This window comes from Puntigrus tetrazona, chromosome 3 (genome assembly GCF_018831695.1).
Source record: "Puntigrus tetrazona isolate hp1 chromosome 3, ASM1883169v1, whole genome shotgun sequence".
Classification (NCBI taxonomy): Eukaryota; Metazoa; Chordata; class Actinopteri; order Cypriniformes; family Cyprinidae; genus Puntigrus; species Puntigrus tetrazona.
In genome coordinates, this window is record NC_056701.1 from 17,608,596 (window position 1) to 17,627,206 (window position 18,611).

Below are 18,611 nucleotides of genomic sequence, written 5' to 3' on the forward strand. Positions count from 1 at the left end.
GCTAATTTGCTGCGTAATACCTTCAGCGAATCGAGTGCTAAAACAACGCAGTCGGCGTGTGCAAATAAACGGCGCTATCAGCGGGTGTAATTAATTCCCAGTGAATTCCCCCCTAAGGCTCTAGTTTGGAACTAATTCTTTTCATCTGGGTCCAGTCTGTAATTATGTGTTTCTGAGTGCAGGAGGGTCTCTTGGCAGAGAGCTTCAGACTTTACTGTGATTACTGCCTGTCTCAAATGAAGAGTATGCGTCAAGTATTCCCCTGCAACAACTCCGCTGCCATCATTCGCTGTGAGCTTATGCTGAGGTGAATTCATACACACACACACACACACACACACACACACACACACAGGCTACAAAAACTCACCAACTCACACATATGTTCACAGTAGCCGGCTTTCATGCGGTCGATTTCCAGGCCGAAGTACCAAAATAAAACCATTTCAGTACAGATATTTTTGCCATCAATTACAGCAGCTGTGTCTGGGAGCTCATGGTGATCTGCCCTTTCGGACTCCTATAGGTAGATCTGTATTGGGTTATGGGACACACAAATGTTGACATCCTGTGGGCATTTCTAGTGTTGCTACTACAATGTAGTACGGTATACTGGGCTCCACCAACACACAAACAATTCATGCAGTTTCCACATGGTGTCGTTGAAACTGTTCTTTGGATATTGATCTGCTGTGTGTATGTGTGCCTAAGGAGCATCGGTCACATGCAGTCAATGCCAGCCTTTAGAGCCGTGTGTTCAAACCGCAGCGAACTGCACTTGGAAATAGCAACAGTTATAAAGGTAAGAAGGTGATACAGACATACAACAGTGAGACATACAATGGTTCCAAAACGTATTTGGACACTGAAGCTACGCTTATCAAAATGTTCAAAAGTTCAGAGTAAATAAGCTCTGCTAATGCCCTGACTGAAAAAAACAAAACAAAAAAAACTATAGACATCACTGAAAAATTTCTAATGGTTTTATAATTGGAATATAAATGGTTTTAATGGAAACTTTAATGGACCCTGTGTTTTTACTGCTAATTGCTCACCTTTGACTGGTGGCTTGTTAAAACCAGTCAATTCTAATGGAATATGTGCCGAAACACACCACAGAAAACCATTGTTTAATAGTTAAAGGTTTGGTTTGCAATGTTTGTAATGGTATTTGTAGCTCAAACCATTAGGATTTTCTGTGATGGTTTCTATTGTTTTTTCAGCAGAAAGATTTTTATTTAGTCAAATTGACCAAATGCGACAAAAATCTGTTGTAACATTATAAATGCTTTTCTTTTTTTCTTTTTAACTTTTTATTTCCATTTCATTAAAGAATCTTGAAAAAAATGTATCCTGGTTTCCCCAAAAGTATGGAAACAGCACTACAGTTTTTAACATGAATAATAATAAAAAATGTTTATTGAGCATCATATAACCATTCTATAATGATTTTTAAAGGATTGTGTCACTGAAGGCTGGAGTAATGATGCTGCAAATTCAGCTTTGATATGTTTTAACACAAAACGTTTATTAGGTTTCAAATTGTAAAATGCTAAACACATTGTTAAAAATACAGACAAATGTATTGCAATACTTTCTTGTTGCCAAACATAGAATACACTCGTGTGATGAAGTACACCTGTGGTTGATATATTACACCTTTGTGAACTGGAGAGGAAATGGCTTCCAGTGGTTAAAGGTCATGGCTCTCAGAAAAGCTCTAGCAGATGCTACTTGATTTTATATTTACATTTCTACAGTCATTTTACTTTACATGTCCTAAATTGTCCACATGTTTTTTGTCGCCAATGTACACAGTGGTTTCAAATAGTTAATTTTTACTGTATTATGGATATATTTGTATATCACTGCTTTTTGTAATTTATGGATTCTTCATTTATTTATGTCTTTAGAAAGGTACAGTTGAGTGGTATGAAGGAATAATATCAAACATCAAACCAGATGAAGGTGTAAGTATTGATTTAATTGCTATTTAAAAATGTTTTAAATGCAGTCCCAACCATTTATCTACAGCACAAAGAGAGCTTGCAAACTTAAATGAACACCTTGACCCTTTATATTATGACTTATTTTAGCATGTAATATAAAACTAGAACAAACAAAAATGTTGTACTGTATGTATACATACTGCTGTAGCACCTGTAGTTTCTCTGCTGCTTATAATTGAAGAAGAAAGCATTGGTCTGGTCTGATGTACATGTTGTCTGCACATCTCTACAGACTCTAGAGGAGCAGCTGAGGCGTTTGGTTATGGTGGTGGATGCAGTATGTGTTGATGTGCAGAGAGGACAAAATGTCTACAACAAGCTTTATTACAGGTATTTTTTAGACATTGTCGCCTTGGAATTATATCTGACATTTTTGTTAAAACAAAGTTATTTACATATTGTTATTATGTGACATTTTACTTACATTATGTGATGTTTCTTTTGTAAGCTGTGCAAAGTTTTGGGCTTTTCCTTTTTAAAAAACAAAATGGGTTCTATCTACACAAGTTTATGGAATGCAAAAAACTTGGAAGCTCAATATCTCAAAATTGCTCAGAATGCAGATAGAACCTTATAAGTCTAAGGCGACGACGTGTAGTTTCAGCAAAAAATAAAGACTAATTTCAAACTATCCAAATCTTCCTGCCTACCATTGGTGGGTTAAACAGTCGCATTACAAACTTATGTCAAGTCAGGATAGCTATGTTGGGAAGAACAAACAGAACAATGTTTTGATTGCCCTGCAGAGAGACAGCATTCAGGAAAACCAACCTATGAATAGCTTATTTAAAGCACACTACATTTTAATGAGATGGGTTGGGACACAACAACAATAAAAGAAGCTTAAAAGAATGTTTTTGTGTCTCGTCTTTCAGCTCTGTGAAGGTTGACTTCTTCAGCATCTCCTACCGGCAGTTAGAGAAGCTTGTAAGCATGAGCACCCCTGGGAGCGTTTAAAAATAAGTCTTGCCTCAATAAATGGGAGTCTTTAATGTTGTGCTGTGTCTCCAGGTGGCGGATGACGTGAATGTGGCAATGGAGCGAGTGTGTGGGAACCTGGAACAGGAGAGTTCACGACTCACCCAAACCATGGGAGAGACGCTTTTTGAGCTCTACATGTCTCTGAAGTCCCTCAAGCGCTTCAGGGAGTTTCTGCCTCTTAAGTTAGTCATTGAGTTCCTCCTGATCCATCTGCACGAAAGCTAATTTATCGGCTATGCTAATTAAAAGAGTGAATGTACATGAGGGTTGATAGATTGATGATTTTACCCATAACTGACACGGTTATCTATTCCTGAGTGAGCCAGAGGATGGCTTAGTCATAACTGGTGGTTTCCATGTGGACATTTCTTTTCAGAGACACCAAGATGTTGGCTCTAACCGGATTTCACAACTGGTTCAAGACCTCTATTCATAAATGGCTGCAGATTGTACATGAAAGATCCACTGACAGGATCCGCAAAGCTGTGGAAATGGATCAGGTGAATTATAGAATTATAGCATATCATAGCTACCAATACAATACATGGCAAATTCATTTGAGTTTTTCAATGGCGTGGTCAGATAATACAAAATAGCAAGAGATTATCAGCCTGGGACTATCTCCCTGAAAGCTAAGGATTGACTTGACATGAACATACAAGCACTTTACATTAAGAGTCTCTGTTTATTTGTAAAGTGCTGCACTGAATTATACTGAGGTCCTCATAATATCAGTCCACTTTTTTGACAGATGTGGGGCGAGCAATAAGGTGGAAGCAGTGTTTTAGGCAAATTTATTTTAAAAACATATTTAAATTGTTGTAAACAGTGAATAGCACTGCTGCAGATGAGTAGACAGAGAGAAATTGCTTATGGAAGGTGATGAATGATGGTGACATGATGACAAGCCAAGACATGTGTAATGGTTTCCATGCCTGCCAGTGAGACATTGTAAAACCCAAAGTATATCCGTTCCCGCTGAATTTTATTCATATAGATGCCTGCATCCGTCATACCAGTACTTTGTATATACCAACATTAGCTGCTCACCTAAAATGTGTTATTTATTTTTTTTTATATTAGATTTTCAAATTTAAATACACTTTTGCTTTAATGATAAGAACAGTGGCATCAACTGTGTTCATTTTAAAGATAAATTCCTCGCGCTTTCCGATGCTTTCCAGACTTTGCATTGCTTGTTACAATTTGAACCTATAATTGTAAGAATTTTTATATAACAGTTTTTGTGAGCTTTTCTTTTTTATAAAACACAGACTTGGCAGAAAATATACTTCACGGTAAAAAATAAATGGATCTTTTAAGAACTGTTCACTGAAAGGCTCTTTTGAGGAACACTGAATGGTTCTTCAATGGCATCACTGCAAGAACCCCCTTCATTTTGAAGTGTGTGCTGAGAGGACCTATAAAATCAACCTGTACAAATGACACAAATCAAGCTAATGTACCCCGCTGAGAGTGTATTGTATTGGCTGCACAGCGTAACGTGTGTCTATTTTAATGATACAGTTGGAGCCGATCCAGAGTCAGACCAAACACAGCTCCTCGGCGGTGGACGTTACGATGTGCTTCAGCCAGGTGCGGGAGTTCTGGGCCCAGCTGGCGTGGCCCGATTCGGCGGGAGCCTTCATTTTCATCACACGCCTGACGGACGTGAGCGCCTCTAAGCTCCACTTTCATAAGCATGCAGTTTAAGCTCGCACAGCTGGAGAGCGACGGTCGAAAACACTGAAAAATAAAAAGCACGCTCGTAATGGAAAGGAGAATTGATGGTTTCACCCACGTAACGCAATTCTTTCTTGATGTGTGGCAGAATTTCTGCAGCGAGGCGGTGTGTTACGCCGAGCTGATCAAGCGCAAGATTGAGAGGGGCCAGCTGGGACGAGACCACAAGAGTTTCATCGTGCAGGTAGCGCTTCTGGGCAAGGGAGGGTTGGCTTTCATTACGAGCGAAGTAAATGTCAGCGTTGAGTGCTTCTCCCTGACAACACTGACGTCTCAGCGGTGCGCCTGTGTCACAGTGTGTCTGACCTCGTTAGCGCCCCCTTTTCATTTTGCACTGTATGCTTTCTCTCTCCCTCCGCCCCATTTAGACCTTCTTATTTTCTTCCTTTTTGTTCTTTCCCCTCTGTACCTGTCCTTTCCTCTTTTCCGATCTCCCGCCCCCTTCTCTTCCTGGCTGCTGCTTTGGCGCAGGTTTGTGTCGCTCTGAATAGCACGGAGCATGTGCGCGTGTACCTGGGGGGTCTGCCGCGGGAGCTGGACTGGCGGGGGGTCGAACTGGCCATGGAGGAGTCGTGCGGCTTGGAAGGGAAGGAGCAAGTCAACAAGTCCCTCAACGGGCAGCTCTACAACGCTGATATCGACCTGCAGAGGGAGGCCAAACGCCTAAACACACACCTTACTGATAGGGTAATGGCATACATCAAGAAGCACAGTTCAACTACAAAGAGACCCGACTGCATCAAGAGCTACGGCAACATACGTGCAAGCATGCTATGGGAACGCTAGAGTATATTGTTCCCAAATTGAAAATGAGATTTATAGGGACGCCTTTTCCATTTAAGCAAGTAACTTGTAACATCAATAAAAGGAATAATTCACCCAAAAATTTAAATTAACACACAATCACCCTTAAGCCATTATGTGCATAAATTACATTCTTCTTTCTGACAAATGCAATTGGAGTTAAATTAAAAATGTCCTTTAAAATGGCAGTGCTAAAGACCTCCTGAAGCGAATAAATGCAGGAAAAATGTCCTAATTTAAAACACGCAAACAATTTCAGAGCATTTTAAAACAAGCCAAGAGCAGACTGGTTTTCTTTTGTTTTAAACAACGAGGCATACTCATTTTGATAGATTGATGAGTATGAGGCATACTCAACTTTGTCCTACACAGATGCTTCCTGAACTCAGAAGATGCATTCAACACATCAGCCTATCTCCAGACTCCATTAACACTGATGAGGCAAGTATGAAGAAACGGAGAAAAAACATGCAATTATGGCCTAATGTGTTTTTCAACATATGTCCTCTTTGATGAACCGCTCCAGGCTGTGGCTCCTCTGATGAAGTACCTGGATGACACTCTAGTCATCCTCAACGAGTCGCTGGTTAAAGAGAATCTAACAAGGTAATTGCTTCATTTAGTGATAAGGGGCACATACTGTAATGATAAGAGTAATGACACACAGATTTATCTTCGGAAGCATGTTTTCCAAGTAAATTGGGCTCTGTAAAGTGGTAATCGACTGCATGTGAAGGAGGTCACTGTGTCTGTGAGCGTGATCTTTCTGGTTGTGCACGCCAGGGTTCTGCAGAGTCTGTGGGAGCTGCTCCTGCGGATGATCCTGGACACTGTGGGGGAAAACAGGGGTGTCCAGGTGGAATTCTACACACGGTTCCAGTACACCGTAGAGGTCAGTCACAAAAACTTTCTCGTTGCTTCATGCCGATCTAGCCCAGCAGGGAAAATATATGGCTTCATCAGTCATTGCCTCAGTAGTCAGTGTTAGATAGTAACTGATTACATGTAATCCGGATTACATAATCTGATGCAGTCTACCAGCATGCTTCCAGGTAATCGTAATTGTACCTTGCCAAACTAAGCTCAAATGGAAATATAACTAAAACTGTTCCTTAAAACTCTTTTAACTATTTGGCTGTTGTGGAAATAATGAGTATCACAAATTCAGTTCACACTGTGACCAGCTTTTTATTTGACAGCTTGAACTTTAGTCTCAAACACATTTATTTTTCAAATCAGGCATTTGAACTGAGTAAATATTGTTAAAAAAGTCTCAAAACAGTCTCGAGCGCGGATCTTTTAACATTTTTCAAATCAGGCATTTGATCATTTGCATCTGTCCTATGATTTATTTTGCCATATGTTGTTTCTTTTTCTTCCAATATATTGAATGGTAGAAAAAAATAAGATTGTACATGTTGAATAATATTGGTCTTTAAATGCGCAGTAAAGTGTAGCTAAAGTATGCAACTAAATGCAATAGTCTTTCATCACAATCAAATATACTTCAGCTAGTTGCTATACTGCAACACAGAGCTAATCTAAAACAGCAGATTTTGTAGAGCTAAAGCTCAAATGATTTATTTTTACAAAAATATCAGTATTTGGTATCTGCATAAAATAAATTATTTATGATACAGACATGTTAATTTATTTTTGCCATATAAAAAAACTAATATCTATTTAGACTCCTATTTTGCATATTCCATTTATAGTGATATGAATTGATAAGAAATGTGTATTTAATAAGAGTAGCTCATTACTGATCAGAAAATATCCAGGCTGGAATACACTGCACAGCAAACACACAAAGAAACATGCGGATGGAAACGCATGAAGAACAGATACTGTATATGTTAAAAAATTAAATGTACAATATCCTTCAAATGGATGGAATCATAATCTAACTATACAAAATAAAAACAGAAAATGGGTTTTATATTAGTGAGAGCCAATGTGTTTTGCAAGCTGGTGGTTCACTACAAGAACTTTGTGACTGCAAAGGGCAGTGATCCTCATGTCCGGTTTTCTCAGTCCCGGTTTTACATCATTCGCCAGCGCTCTTGGCCACAGCTCAGTGGAGAACTTAGGACGTCCCCGGTAGCATGTCAACATGCGAGGTCCAGTACGACAGAGAGGAACTGGCAGGAACTCACCACAAGTGCCAAAGGGAGCACGTGGGGTGAATATGTTGTTTACCGTATAGTCGGTCTATTAGCATAACGAGTCTCAAGAGCGTGTTACGAGAGTCTGTGAAAGAAAGAGCACAAGAAAAAAATGGCACAAAGTACAATGACTTGTGTCGACTGTCAGTCAGGTTACCTTAATTAAAAAGTCTTTTTATGCAGACACTGGTGCGGTTCTTCCACGCTGATGGAGAAGGGCTGCTCTTGGAAGACCTTAAGAGCGGAGATTATAAGGTATTCTCACCTTTAATCAATGTGGCTGACGAAATGAGTAAGCATGGCTTCATCCGTCTTCCCTCTTCCTTCCCATCAGGCCCTGGACGAGGAGCTGCGTCTGAACAAATGCTCCTCCTTTGAGCTGATCGAACAGTATTTCCTGGAGAAAATCTCTCAGCAGGTGGGTAGGAGTCCCGCTGGGCCGCCACAGCTTTTAGCTCCAGCCCTGCAGAGAGAGGAGGTGTTGATTAGGAGCTAAGACATCACAAATACTATTCCTTCCTCTGATGATTAAAAGTTTACATCAGTCATTTCCTCTTTGACTAAGCGTTCTTTGCACTGTGAAAGATTTCGCAGCTCCTGACTGTGTCTCAAATCCTGCTAAGCTGACTTGCTGTCTGCTGCCTACGGAGGCAGATGTCTGCGCAACCAGCATGTTACGAAACCGAACCGCGTAACTGTCTTTTCTGAACTGCTTTGATAGGCGGCAACTTTGTTAACTTCTTTTTAAAGTGTGCTGCAAAAAACAATTATCACATAAAAGACATGAAAAGCATGCCCCACTGGTGATGTTAGCATGTTGCTAAGCTAGTCAATTCTGTAATAGTTAAAATAAAACTAAGAATTGTGGGAGTTCAAGTGAGTTTGCTTTGAGTATGAAAACATCTGCAATTTTATATCTCTTTTCTTCCTTTTTAAATGTGTAGTCTCTTGGTTTAGCTGAATGAGTGGCATTTCCTGGCTTTAGCTTTGCTTCATGAACATTACAGCAAATGCACACACAGTTTTCTTCTAAATTCTAAATCCCTCTATTCCGAAAATCGTGTTTAAAAGAAAAAAAACGGTTTTCAGGTAAGGTAAATATCATTTTCACACCAGGTCAACGTCTATGGTTCTTGAAAATGCTGTTTCACTTGCTTTTGAGACATAACCGGTTTTTCACCAAAAGCAATTATAGAGTCTTATCTTTGCCTAATGTGTTAATGCAAATGTTATTTGAAACATGTGCTATAGATGGTGATCTTTAACACATGCACATTTTATTTACAGAGAATCTTAAAGCACAGTCGTTTTGGTCGTATCAGTGTGAAGTGTTACTATGATGCCCCTGAGCAAAGACTCACTGTGGAGATACTGCATGCAGCTGACCTCATTGCCCTGGATGCTAACGGTATATATATATATATATATATATATATATATATATATATATATATATATATATATATATATATATATATATACACACACACACACACACACAACATTCTTTTATGTATACAAACAACAAGTTTAAATGTAATATTTTGCATCTTAATATCATAAAATGATTATCAATTTCCAGCCTAAATTAATATACAGAAAAGCATTTTAAAAATTTTTGTATTTTAATTTTTTCAGAAAAAGATGGAATGAAATTGTGAATACATATTCTAGCAGCGTTTCTACTGTGACTCGCTGAGCCTATTTTTTAAACCTATAGACTCCATGTATTAATGATTTTTATTAGTTTTATTATTATTTGGGAAAACATGAAAGAGAGAGACTTTAGGTCTATTTATTTACTGAAAACTAAAACATTATAATACTAAACAAATATGTTTTAAGAAAAAAAAAACAGCTACAGAGATGTAAAATTAGAATTAAAAACTCTTCTATTGACTAACACTAGCATTGTTCAGAGTTTAATATGTCATAGAAAGTATTTTCATTACTTTTGCTTTCTTATTGTCTTCCTTGCATATTTTAAGCAGTTACAGCCAATTTACAACGTAACAAATTAGTTGCATTGCGTGTTGATTATGATGTGAGCATTTTCCTAAAATGTTGGCACTAGTCCTGTGCTGCTGTGTTTGCTACTGATATTTCCTTCCAGATCTAGTCACTGATATTTTCGTTACTGGATTGATCTCCAAATTCGTGCTTTCCTAGGCCTTAGCGACCCGTTTGTCATCGTGGAGCTGTGTCCTCACCATCTGTTCCCCGCGGCTCGGAGTCAGCGCACCCAAGTGAAGCTCAAAACCCTGCATCCGGTTTTTGATGAGCTTTTTTACTTGTGAGTACAACACCAACTGCTTACGTTAACACTTGAGTCGCAGTGGCCCAAACAGCCCTTTGATCCCGTTTGCTTCTTCGCAGCCATGTCAGCCCTGAGCAGTACAGACACAGGTGTGCCTGTCTGACCTTCACTGTGATGGACTATGATTGGTTGTCCACTAATGATTTCGCTGGCGAGGCTGTTGCCCCTCTGAGTGACTTCTGCTGGCCGGGCAGGCAGAGCGCCACACCTGCTGGAAAGACCCTTCAACCGGTTATCCTGCACTTGTCCCGCCAGAAACCAAGCGGTATGCTAATCTGTGCACTCGATCCACCCACCCGTGACATTTCTCCTCTAGAGTAAGCATAAAACGTTTTAGGGGTACTCAACTCTGCTTCTGAAGATCTACTGAGCCTTCCTAGATCTATTCCTGCTCTTAAACACCTGCCTGCAATTGTCTAGTAATCTGGAAGACCTTTATTAGCTGGATCAGACGTGTTTGATTAGGGCTGAAGATAACGGTACCTTCATAATTCCTGGGAAATTCCTACCTACGAGTACAATGTCAGGTGATTTTGATCTGAACAAAATAGAAGTGTTAAGCAGTTTTTGTACATCTTTCTCATTTTTTTTACATCCTAAGACAAAGAGCTGTTGCTATAAATGGAGGCGGAAAATGCACATTTCCAGATGCTTTTTTAAATGTGTTGTATTTTCTCACAAACCCACGTTGGGTATAATTTTCTTGTTATTGTTAATGTTATTGCTATTCTTCAGCATCACCAGAAAAAAAGAACTAAACAAACAAAAACACATACTCAACTACAGATTGATTCTTGAACCATCGATAAATTCAAGAAAAACTAAATTTTGATGTGATTTAGAGTGGCATAACCCCTCCACAAAAGCAAAAGCAGCTTCATAGAAACAGTGTTGAGTCTTAATAATGCGCAACTGTACAGAAAATCCGACGTGTTATTTAAAGACTGCTGATAATTTCCACATTCAGAAAGAGAAAAGCAAGTAGGACTGGTTAGATTTGATTGTTTTGTCAGCATTGCTTAGTGTTTAGTATCTGTTGCAGCCTGTCCTCTTGAAAGGATTTCCAATTACGTGTGTCATTGTCTATCGAGAGGTCTGCCACCTGAACGTTATTGTTGTGTCTGGTCTGATGGATTCATTTCTGACTGAGCTGCTTCTTGTGATACAGAGAAGCCCATCATGAAGATGCTGGAGGCGAGAACGGGAGACAGAGAGGCTCAAGAGTTTGTGCGAAAGCTGAAAGAGATCGAGAAGTCAATGGAGGAAGAGTAATGTGTTCCCTGTAGTGCACGTATTTCTGATGGTGGTCTTTTTTACCTGTTGTACTATGTTTACTCTTTACATGCAAACTCTTTTAAATGTATTTTTCACTGTTGTCCAGAAAAAAAAAAAGTAAGATCATGTTTAAAGATCAGTATTTTATCACTGTTCAGCACTTAATGTGTGCTGTGTTTTGATGTTGAAGCCCTCTGATGGAGCTTATTGTTCATAGGATTGTACGAATTTAGTAGTAGAAGGGTCTATTTTGAAAGAAACATTTGAATTCAAACGCTTATCTGAGCTATAGATTATGACTTGAACTCAGAGAACTTGAACTCTGAAATAAACAGACGTTTACTTGAGGATTTTCCGCAAACACTACAAAAGTAACAGAATTTGTGGACAGGCGGCAGTTTTACAAGGCCATGTACACACTGCAGATTAAGAAGAATTTCTTAACAGTATTTTTGGCAAGATATTTTGGGAAATCAAAATATCTAAACATTCTTCTAGAGATTTGTTTTCAGACAGGATATTTTAGCCATGTCCGATGAGTAAAAAATTACATATACAGGAAAAAACATTTTGAAAATATTTTAGCACTAGTATATAAATATTTAGTTGTTATATATAGTTGTTATATATAGTTATATATATAATATATATATTATATATAGTTGTTATAGTTATTTATTTATTTATTTATTTATTTTTGTGTAAAACTAGGTTTCGTTTTTTTTTCTCAGGTTTATGCTGTTAATCATTCAAATTTTTGTAGTCTCTTATGCTCACCGAAGCTATATGCATTTATTTTTTGTATTTTTTATTTTTTTTTTATTCCAAGTTTAATTTGTTCCTGTTTTTTGGCAAAACTGAATTTTCAGCACATGATGTCACATGATACTTCAGAAACCATCCCAATATGCTGATTCGCTGCTCAAGAAACATTTAATATTATAAATGTTGAAAACAGTTGTTTTAGGTAACATTTATTGAAATTGTGATGATTTTTTTTCCAGTGATGAACACAAAGTTAACTTTGTAACTTTATAAATGACATTGCCACTTCTAAACAATTTAATGCATGCGTGTTAGATAAAAGTATTCATTTACTGATCCCAAAAAATCTCTAAAATTTCTTCATCACTAAACTGAGTACCGTAAACTACCAGCCCACAAGATTAATTTCAATGGTTTATCTTTGCACCAAGCCCATAAATTAAATGTCATTTTTAATTGGCCTTTTAAATATTTCCCCAGAATATTTGAGATGAAAAAATGGCCTTTTTTTCCCCACAGCCAAACCGTTGCTATGGTTATCACCATGTCAACCATCCCAAAAGAGACTCCTGTATTCCACACACACAGAAGGGATTCACCGGCGCATTTAAATGCCGTCGTCACTCCCAAAACTTTGTAGTGTGTACGTGGCCTGTGAGTAGCATGAAAGGCAACAGAACGTTGATGACTTTTTCATGTAATCAGCAGCGCCGATATAATAACGTTTACCTTATTATTGCTCGAAAATGTTCTCTGTTTGCTCTTATCAAGGAAAATACTTTCAGAAAAAGTCCTTTATCTTAAACTGTGAATGTTCAGTATTTGTCCTTGAATCCCACTGGATTGTGTTGAGATTTTATCGTAGCATTTCTGTAAGATGTTGTCTTTCCTAAAGAATGTATTCGTTTATGCCAAGTGGTTTATCAATTTACGGGTTTAATGTTCAGATGGTTCTCTTCTCTTGTATTTTCTCTGCCAAATGACTTGTTTTTATTGCCAGTAAATGATTAGGGTAAAAAAAAAGTAGAAAAAGAGTTTTTTTCCACATCACAGAGGCTTTTCACCACTACATTTTGAATGTTTGGCGGCTTTTGTGACTGAAGCGGTACAGTACGGGGTTTATTGGATTCATGAACTATTCTATCACGTTATTTCCCATCTGTACATTACCAGTAGCTCTCAGCAGGACACTTCCTGTTCAGCTATTATAACTTCAGCCTGTTACTTTTCCTCACCAGCACCTCTCTTGTTCTGACCTTCACACTTATCTTGTGCTTTTCACCTCCTGGTGGGTGAGTGAAAACCACCAGAAATTAGCCACTCGCAAACAAATGAAGGCCAAAGCCTGCTGAAACATACCGCAGCACCCAGCAACACTGATATTACTGCTCCACTTGAAACATGCTCAAGAATGTGATACTGTCAGCAACTCTCTGTCTCCTTTGTGACTCCAGTAACGGTGTATACGGTGTGTGTGTGTGTGTGTGTGTGCGTGTGTGTGTGTGCGTGTGCATGCACGTGTGTGGCGGCGTGCACTTTGATTTCAATAAACAGATGATAACGATTAGAAAGAGATGTGTTCATGCTGAAAACGTGTCATTGTGTGATCATTACGGGGTTTTTTGGCAGTTTCTGTGCACATGTGGTGGCCTTCAGCATCTCATCTTCTCCCACCAGCAGAGATGTCTTCAGCCTCATTATCACTGCATGATTTCAATCCCACACTGCAACTGAACCACACAATTCTGTAGTTACTCCAGGTATTTGATAAATACAGAAATGCAGGATTTTATACCCTTGTCTACTTCTTAAAATACAGGTGTTTATATGGGTTTTGTTAAACTTAAGTAAGTGCTTAAGTAAAGCGCATTTTTGCAATGCAAATGCCTAAAAACAGAGTAGGCTAGGCTAGTATTTATCAATCTACAACGTGTTACACCAGGTAAATAATTAAGTTACGGATATTTCACAAAAGTGGTTTCTGCATGTTATTTCCTTCTAACTCGTATTTATCATATTATTCTATTATCATCATAAACACACTGGTTTGCCTCTAAAATCGTTTTACCATTTACTGCATTTCGTTTGCAACCAAACCGTTCAAAATGGCCGCTCCCGCTATATACGTTATAAATAAAGTACACATTTCATATTTGGTGTCGATTAAAAGTTTGAAAACTACAGTACAACATTAACAAGGAGGAAGTGACCACCAGGTGTCCCCACAGATTTCTGTATTACTGTCTTTAGTTCCTTGTCCGTACACTAGATGGCGGATTAGGAGGCGAGATATGGGTTAAAGATGGTAACTGTAAAGAAAATACTTATTGTAAATCACTAGTGATAAACTGAGAGGGCTCCTGAAATGACAGATAACATAATCATAAAAGACGAAAGTTCAAAACGCCTACTGGAAGAGGTGGGAAGCTAATCTGTGTTGAACTGCAGCATCATAATTATGAGCGCACCATTAAAACACAGAGAAGCACCTACTTATTAACTCAAGTTATTAAGTATATATACTTAGAATTTAGCAGTCCTAGTTCAAAACTAGCATGACGACACTGCCTGGTATTGTATAACTACAATGTATCATTAGACTGCTAAAATGAGAGGTGTTTTAATATTGCTTACTTTACACATTGCTTATATTATTTAACAATTGTTTATACACCATGATAGTATTGGCAGGTATTTTATATATTATTTTTATTCAGATGACATTTGGCAAGATTTATTCATTTATTTTTATACTTTTTGACTTTCATTGCTCCGTTGAGTTGTGCTCAGAGATCAGTGTGTGTTGAAAAAAATCCACATGTCTGTGTCCTGGCTGCGTCTCATAAAGCCAGCCATGGACTGTTAAGCTCTAAGTGGCTCCTGCTGATGGCAAGGCTCTGTGGACAGATCTGATACCTGGTGTGTGAGCTTGATTGGACCCAACACACTAGTCTGTGTTCAAAATAAACCACTTCACTGCCTATACTGCCTACATAGTCAGCTGTTTTCTAAGACAGCATCTGTAATGGGACCTCACAGGTGTGAGTGATATAGAACGCTCTATGGGCAGATACAGCACTTTTACCATGGGTGAGAATTAAATGTAATGTTTTCAGACACTTAACTGAATGTTAATAGCAATTTAAATTAACAGTATAATTCGTTTAAATTTATGCTAAACCTGACAAATGCCTTTTGACCCACTTTGTAAAGAATTAAGTTTGATAAATTTCATAACCGCCTTGGTATTGTAGTGTAATGAGGATTGTATTGAAGCATTTATGGTAATATATATATATATATATATATATATATATATATATATATATATATATATATATATATATATATGCACTACTGCCATAAAATCTGGTATATCGTGGTAAGTCAGTGTAATAAATATGCACATATAATGAAAAAGCCTTTATATAAGGAACAAGACTCCTTCTTCTGCAGGCAGCTAACTATGATTTGGAAAAGAAGTCACGTTTTTTGCTTGCTCGCTGACTCACTCATACCCCCAAAGCACTTGTTCACTTACACGTTCATTCAGATGTTCTGGGAGGATATAGATGAGATCCCCTGATGTCACGAACAGGAACTGTTTTATCCTTATGGCCATTACATCACATTATTAACACATAACAGGCCTAGCCGTGTCTGGTGGAGGGGGGAGGGCTAATTGCATTTCCATTCCACTTGTCACACATGTTAGTCGTGATGGACATCTCTGTACACATGGTCCTCATCCAGCCTGAACTTCCTGGACGTAGTGTTGTTAAAAGAGACAGATGCAGCAGGCCTTTTTAACCCCCCTCCTTAGCGCTCGTCCTGGATGTGGATCTCTCCGTGGGGGAACGAGGCCCTCTTCTGAGTGTATGTGTGAGGGCCACATGGCGCTTGGGACGCATGCCTCGGTAACAGCTTGGTGGGGAACCGTCCCGAATCACGGGGGCTGGCTAATGAAGAACAGAGTGTAGATGAGGAGAGACTGTCAATCCTTTATAAATATTACATAGAATGACTGATGAGGAGCACAGAACGAGAGCGTGTTTGATAAGATGGAATGTGCTGATATGAACGCCCATGCCCCGCTGAACATCCTGAATTATTCAGAGGACATGCACTACTGCATCTTCACAAACACAAGCTAATTCTCTAAACCACATTTTAGCAATCAGCATTTTTTTTTTTTCGTTGCAACTCATTTAGAAAGTTTGATCTCATGCCTTAAAGGACTATTCTGGGTTGAATAGCCTGCGACTTACAATATTGCTGCAGATGCTAATGATTAGCACAGAAAAAGCTTTATCCCTCAGTAATGAAAACACATTTACTTGTTTTAATGCTCTAGCAATGGAATAAATGTTATGCAACTGTTAGGCAAACAATTTTCAGGATGCATTAGCATAAGAGTGACTGAATCCACAAAGAACTGCCTACATAAAGCGAACAGCAAACTCCATTTATAATAGGTTATGTAGGCTAAGTGCATAACCAGAAGTTCATCCACTTTGAAAAGTAGTCCCCTATAAATGGATGGTTTAGTGGCTCAAATACACTTTTTAAGAATCAGTGTAAGCTCTTTAACAGAATAAAAAAGCTTGACATTTTTTTTAAACCTTAACTATGAAGATAACTATAAAGATAAGGATAACATCCACACTGTTGAAAGATATCATCTGCTTATTCTTTAGTCTTTAGTATCCATCAGATGCACACTTCAGAATTACAGAAGTCATATGTTTATCTTTTCCTACTGTTTTATGAACACTGTGAATTTTGACATAATGCTCTGTACGCTGTTTTGCTTATGTGACCCTGGACCACAAAACGGATCATAAGGGTATTTTTTTTAATTGAGATTTATACATCATATGAGAGCTGAATAAACAAGCTTCCTATTGATTTAGAAAGCTATTGAGTTGTCCAAACAAAATTCTTAGCAATGCATATTACTATGCAATGATAACTTTTGATATATTTAAGGTAGGAAATGTACAAAATATCTTCATGGAACATGATCATTACATAATATCCTAATGATTGTTGGCAAAAAAGAAAAATCTATAATTTTGACTCATACAATGTATTGTTGGCTATGGCTACAAATAAACCTGTGTGACTTATGACTGGTTTTGACTCCAGGGTCACATATATAAAGGACGTATGCATATTTAGAAGCAGCCATCAGCTGGTAGTTTTTCAATTTTGCAATTCCATTTTGTTATGCTAGAAATGACACACTTCACCTATATAAACAAGAGTTTATCTTGATTTTAAAAGTAAGAAAAGGCTCTCTTTGGGTGTGTGGAGAGTATTTTAGAGAAAGAGAGAGACGAATGCTGGCCGAGGGCTGTGTTTAGGGGTGGGTCTCAGTTTGGATCTGGCTCTGTCAGGTACATTTAACAGTGCTCTAATCTCACGTCCCTTATCTGTTCTCACACAGCCTTAATCCTCCCACAGAAATGCAGCAGTAAAGAGTTTCATCAATAGCAAGCCCCACAGCCCCACCGCTGAGTTACACCTGCGCGTTCCTCTGTTTCACCTGAGCAGCCCACACTTCAGGATTAGTAATGATATCAGAGGGGATATGTTTCCATTTGAGAATTATGCATGGTGGGCTGTCATTAACCACAGGGTTTGCGTTACTACTCTCATGTTAAAACATGTTGTCGAAATCCTCTCACGGGGAACTTCCAGACTTCCAGCAAGTCAAAGCAAATGTCATCAAAGGCAAAAGAAAATCTGATCTGCTCTTAAAAAAACCCCACAGACTCTACAGTATTGAAAGAATCGGACTATCCCATGAAAGTCAAACCAATAACCGAAAAAGAAAGTTCCTGGAAACTTTAACAAAAAAAAATCTTTTGCTTTGTTCGAGAGCACATAATTAGATTTCCACAGATAAAAGCTGAACAGAGGCACCTGTTGAAAGGCCCTTTGGCAGAAGGTCACAGGTGAGCTGCAGATTGGAAGTGGCGTAGGGGTAATTAAGCATTTCAGAAAGGAAGGTTGGGAGAGCTGGGGTGAGGATATACCAGCACAGCGACTCCTTTGTGGCTGCCAGAGCTCCTGTCAAAGGGAGCAGAAATGATATTGGACAGCTTGCCCCTGAGGAATGCAGCTGGACCGGCAATGGGGGCTTCGCTCAACCCCTTCCTCTGTCCCTGTCCCTCTCACCTCAGAGGACTTCTGAAAGTGCAGAGTCACTCTTGTTATCTCTGCCGAAGAGAACGAAAGTACAGCGAGTGTGCAAAATTAAGAAAGAAGGTAGGTTGTTATTTTAGGAGAATAGTTCACCCAAAAATGAAAATGCAGTCATCATTTACTCGTTCTCAAGTAGGGCCAAACCTGTGTGAATTACTTTGTTTGCTGAACACAAAGGAAGAAATAAAAATTTAAAAAAGGTTTGTAACCAGGCTGTTTTAGTCACTATTGACTTCCATTTTAGGAAAAAATACTATGGAAGTCAACAGTGACCCATGACAGCCTGGTTACAAACCCTTTGAATCGTGGAGGAACTACAATAAACTAATGCCAAGATGTAAA

General features: G+C 38.5%; 1 protein-coding gene across 1 annotated transcript in view; it reads left to right on the forward strand.

Moving 5' to 3' along the window:
• baiap3 (BAI1 associated protein 3) overlaps positions 1–13,626 on the forward strand; it is a 43,482-nt gene extending 29,856 nt beyond the window's left edge. The window contains exons 16-34 of the mRNA XM_043225571.1: positions 183–307; positions 712–802; positions 1,914–1,970; positions 2,242–2,339; positions 2,885–2,936; positions 3,021–3,172; positions 3,367–3,490; positions 4,518–4,661; positions 4,822–4,917; positions 5,205–5,420; positions 5,910–5,978; positions 6,064–6,143; positions 6,321–6,429; positions 7,886–7,957; positions 8,037–8,120; positions 8,990–9,110; positions 9,872–9,995; positions 10,079–10,284; positions 11,188–13,626. Of these exons, the coding sequence (XP_043081506.1) occupies positions 183–307; positions 712–802; positions 1,914–1,970; positions 2,242–2,339; positions 2,885–2,936; positions 3,021–3,172; positions 3,367–3,490; positions 4,518–4,661; positions 4,822–4,917; positions 5,205–5,420; positions 5,910–5,978; positions 6,064–6,143; positions 6,321–6,429; positions 7,886–7,957; positions 8,037–8,120; positions 8,990–9,110; positions 9,872–9,995; positions 10,079–10,284; positions 11,188–11,291 (2,124 nt within the window). The 3' untranslated portion in view covers positions 11,292–13,626. The remainder of the gene's footprint in view (positions 1–182; positions 308–711; positions 803–1,913; positions 1,971–2,241; positions 2,340–2,884; positions 2,937–3,020; positions 3,173–3,366; positions 3,491–4,517; positions 4,662–4,821; positions 4,918–5,204; positions 5,421–5,909; positions 5,979–6,063; positions 6,144–6,320; positions 6,430–7,885; positions 7,958–8,036; positions 8,121–8,989; positions 9,111–9,871; positions 9,996–10,078; positions 10,285–11,187) is intronic.
• Positions 13,627–18,611: the final 4,985 nt, after the last annotated feature.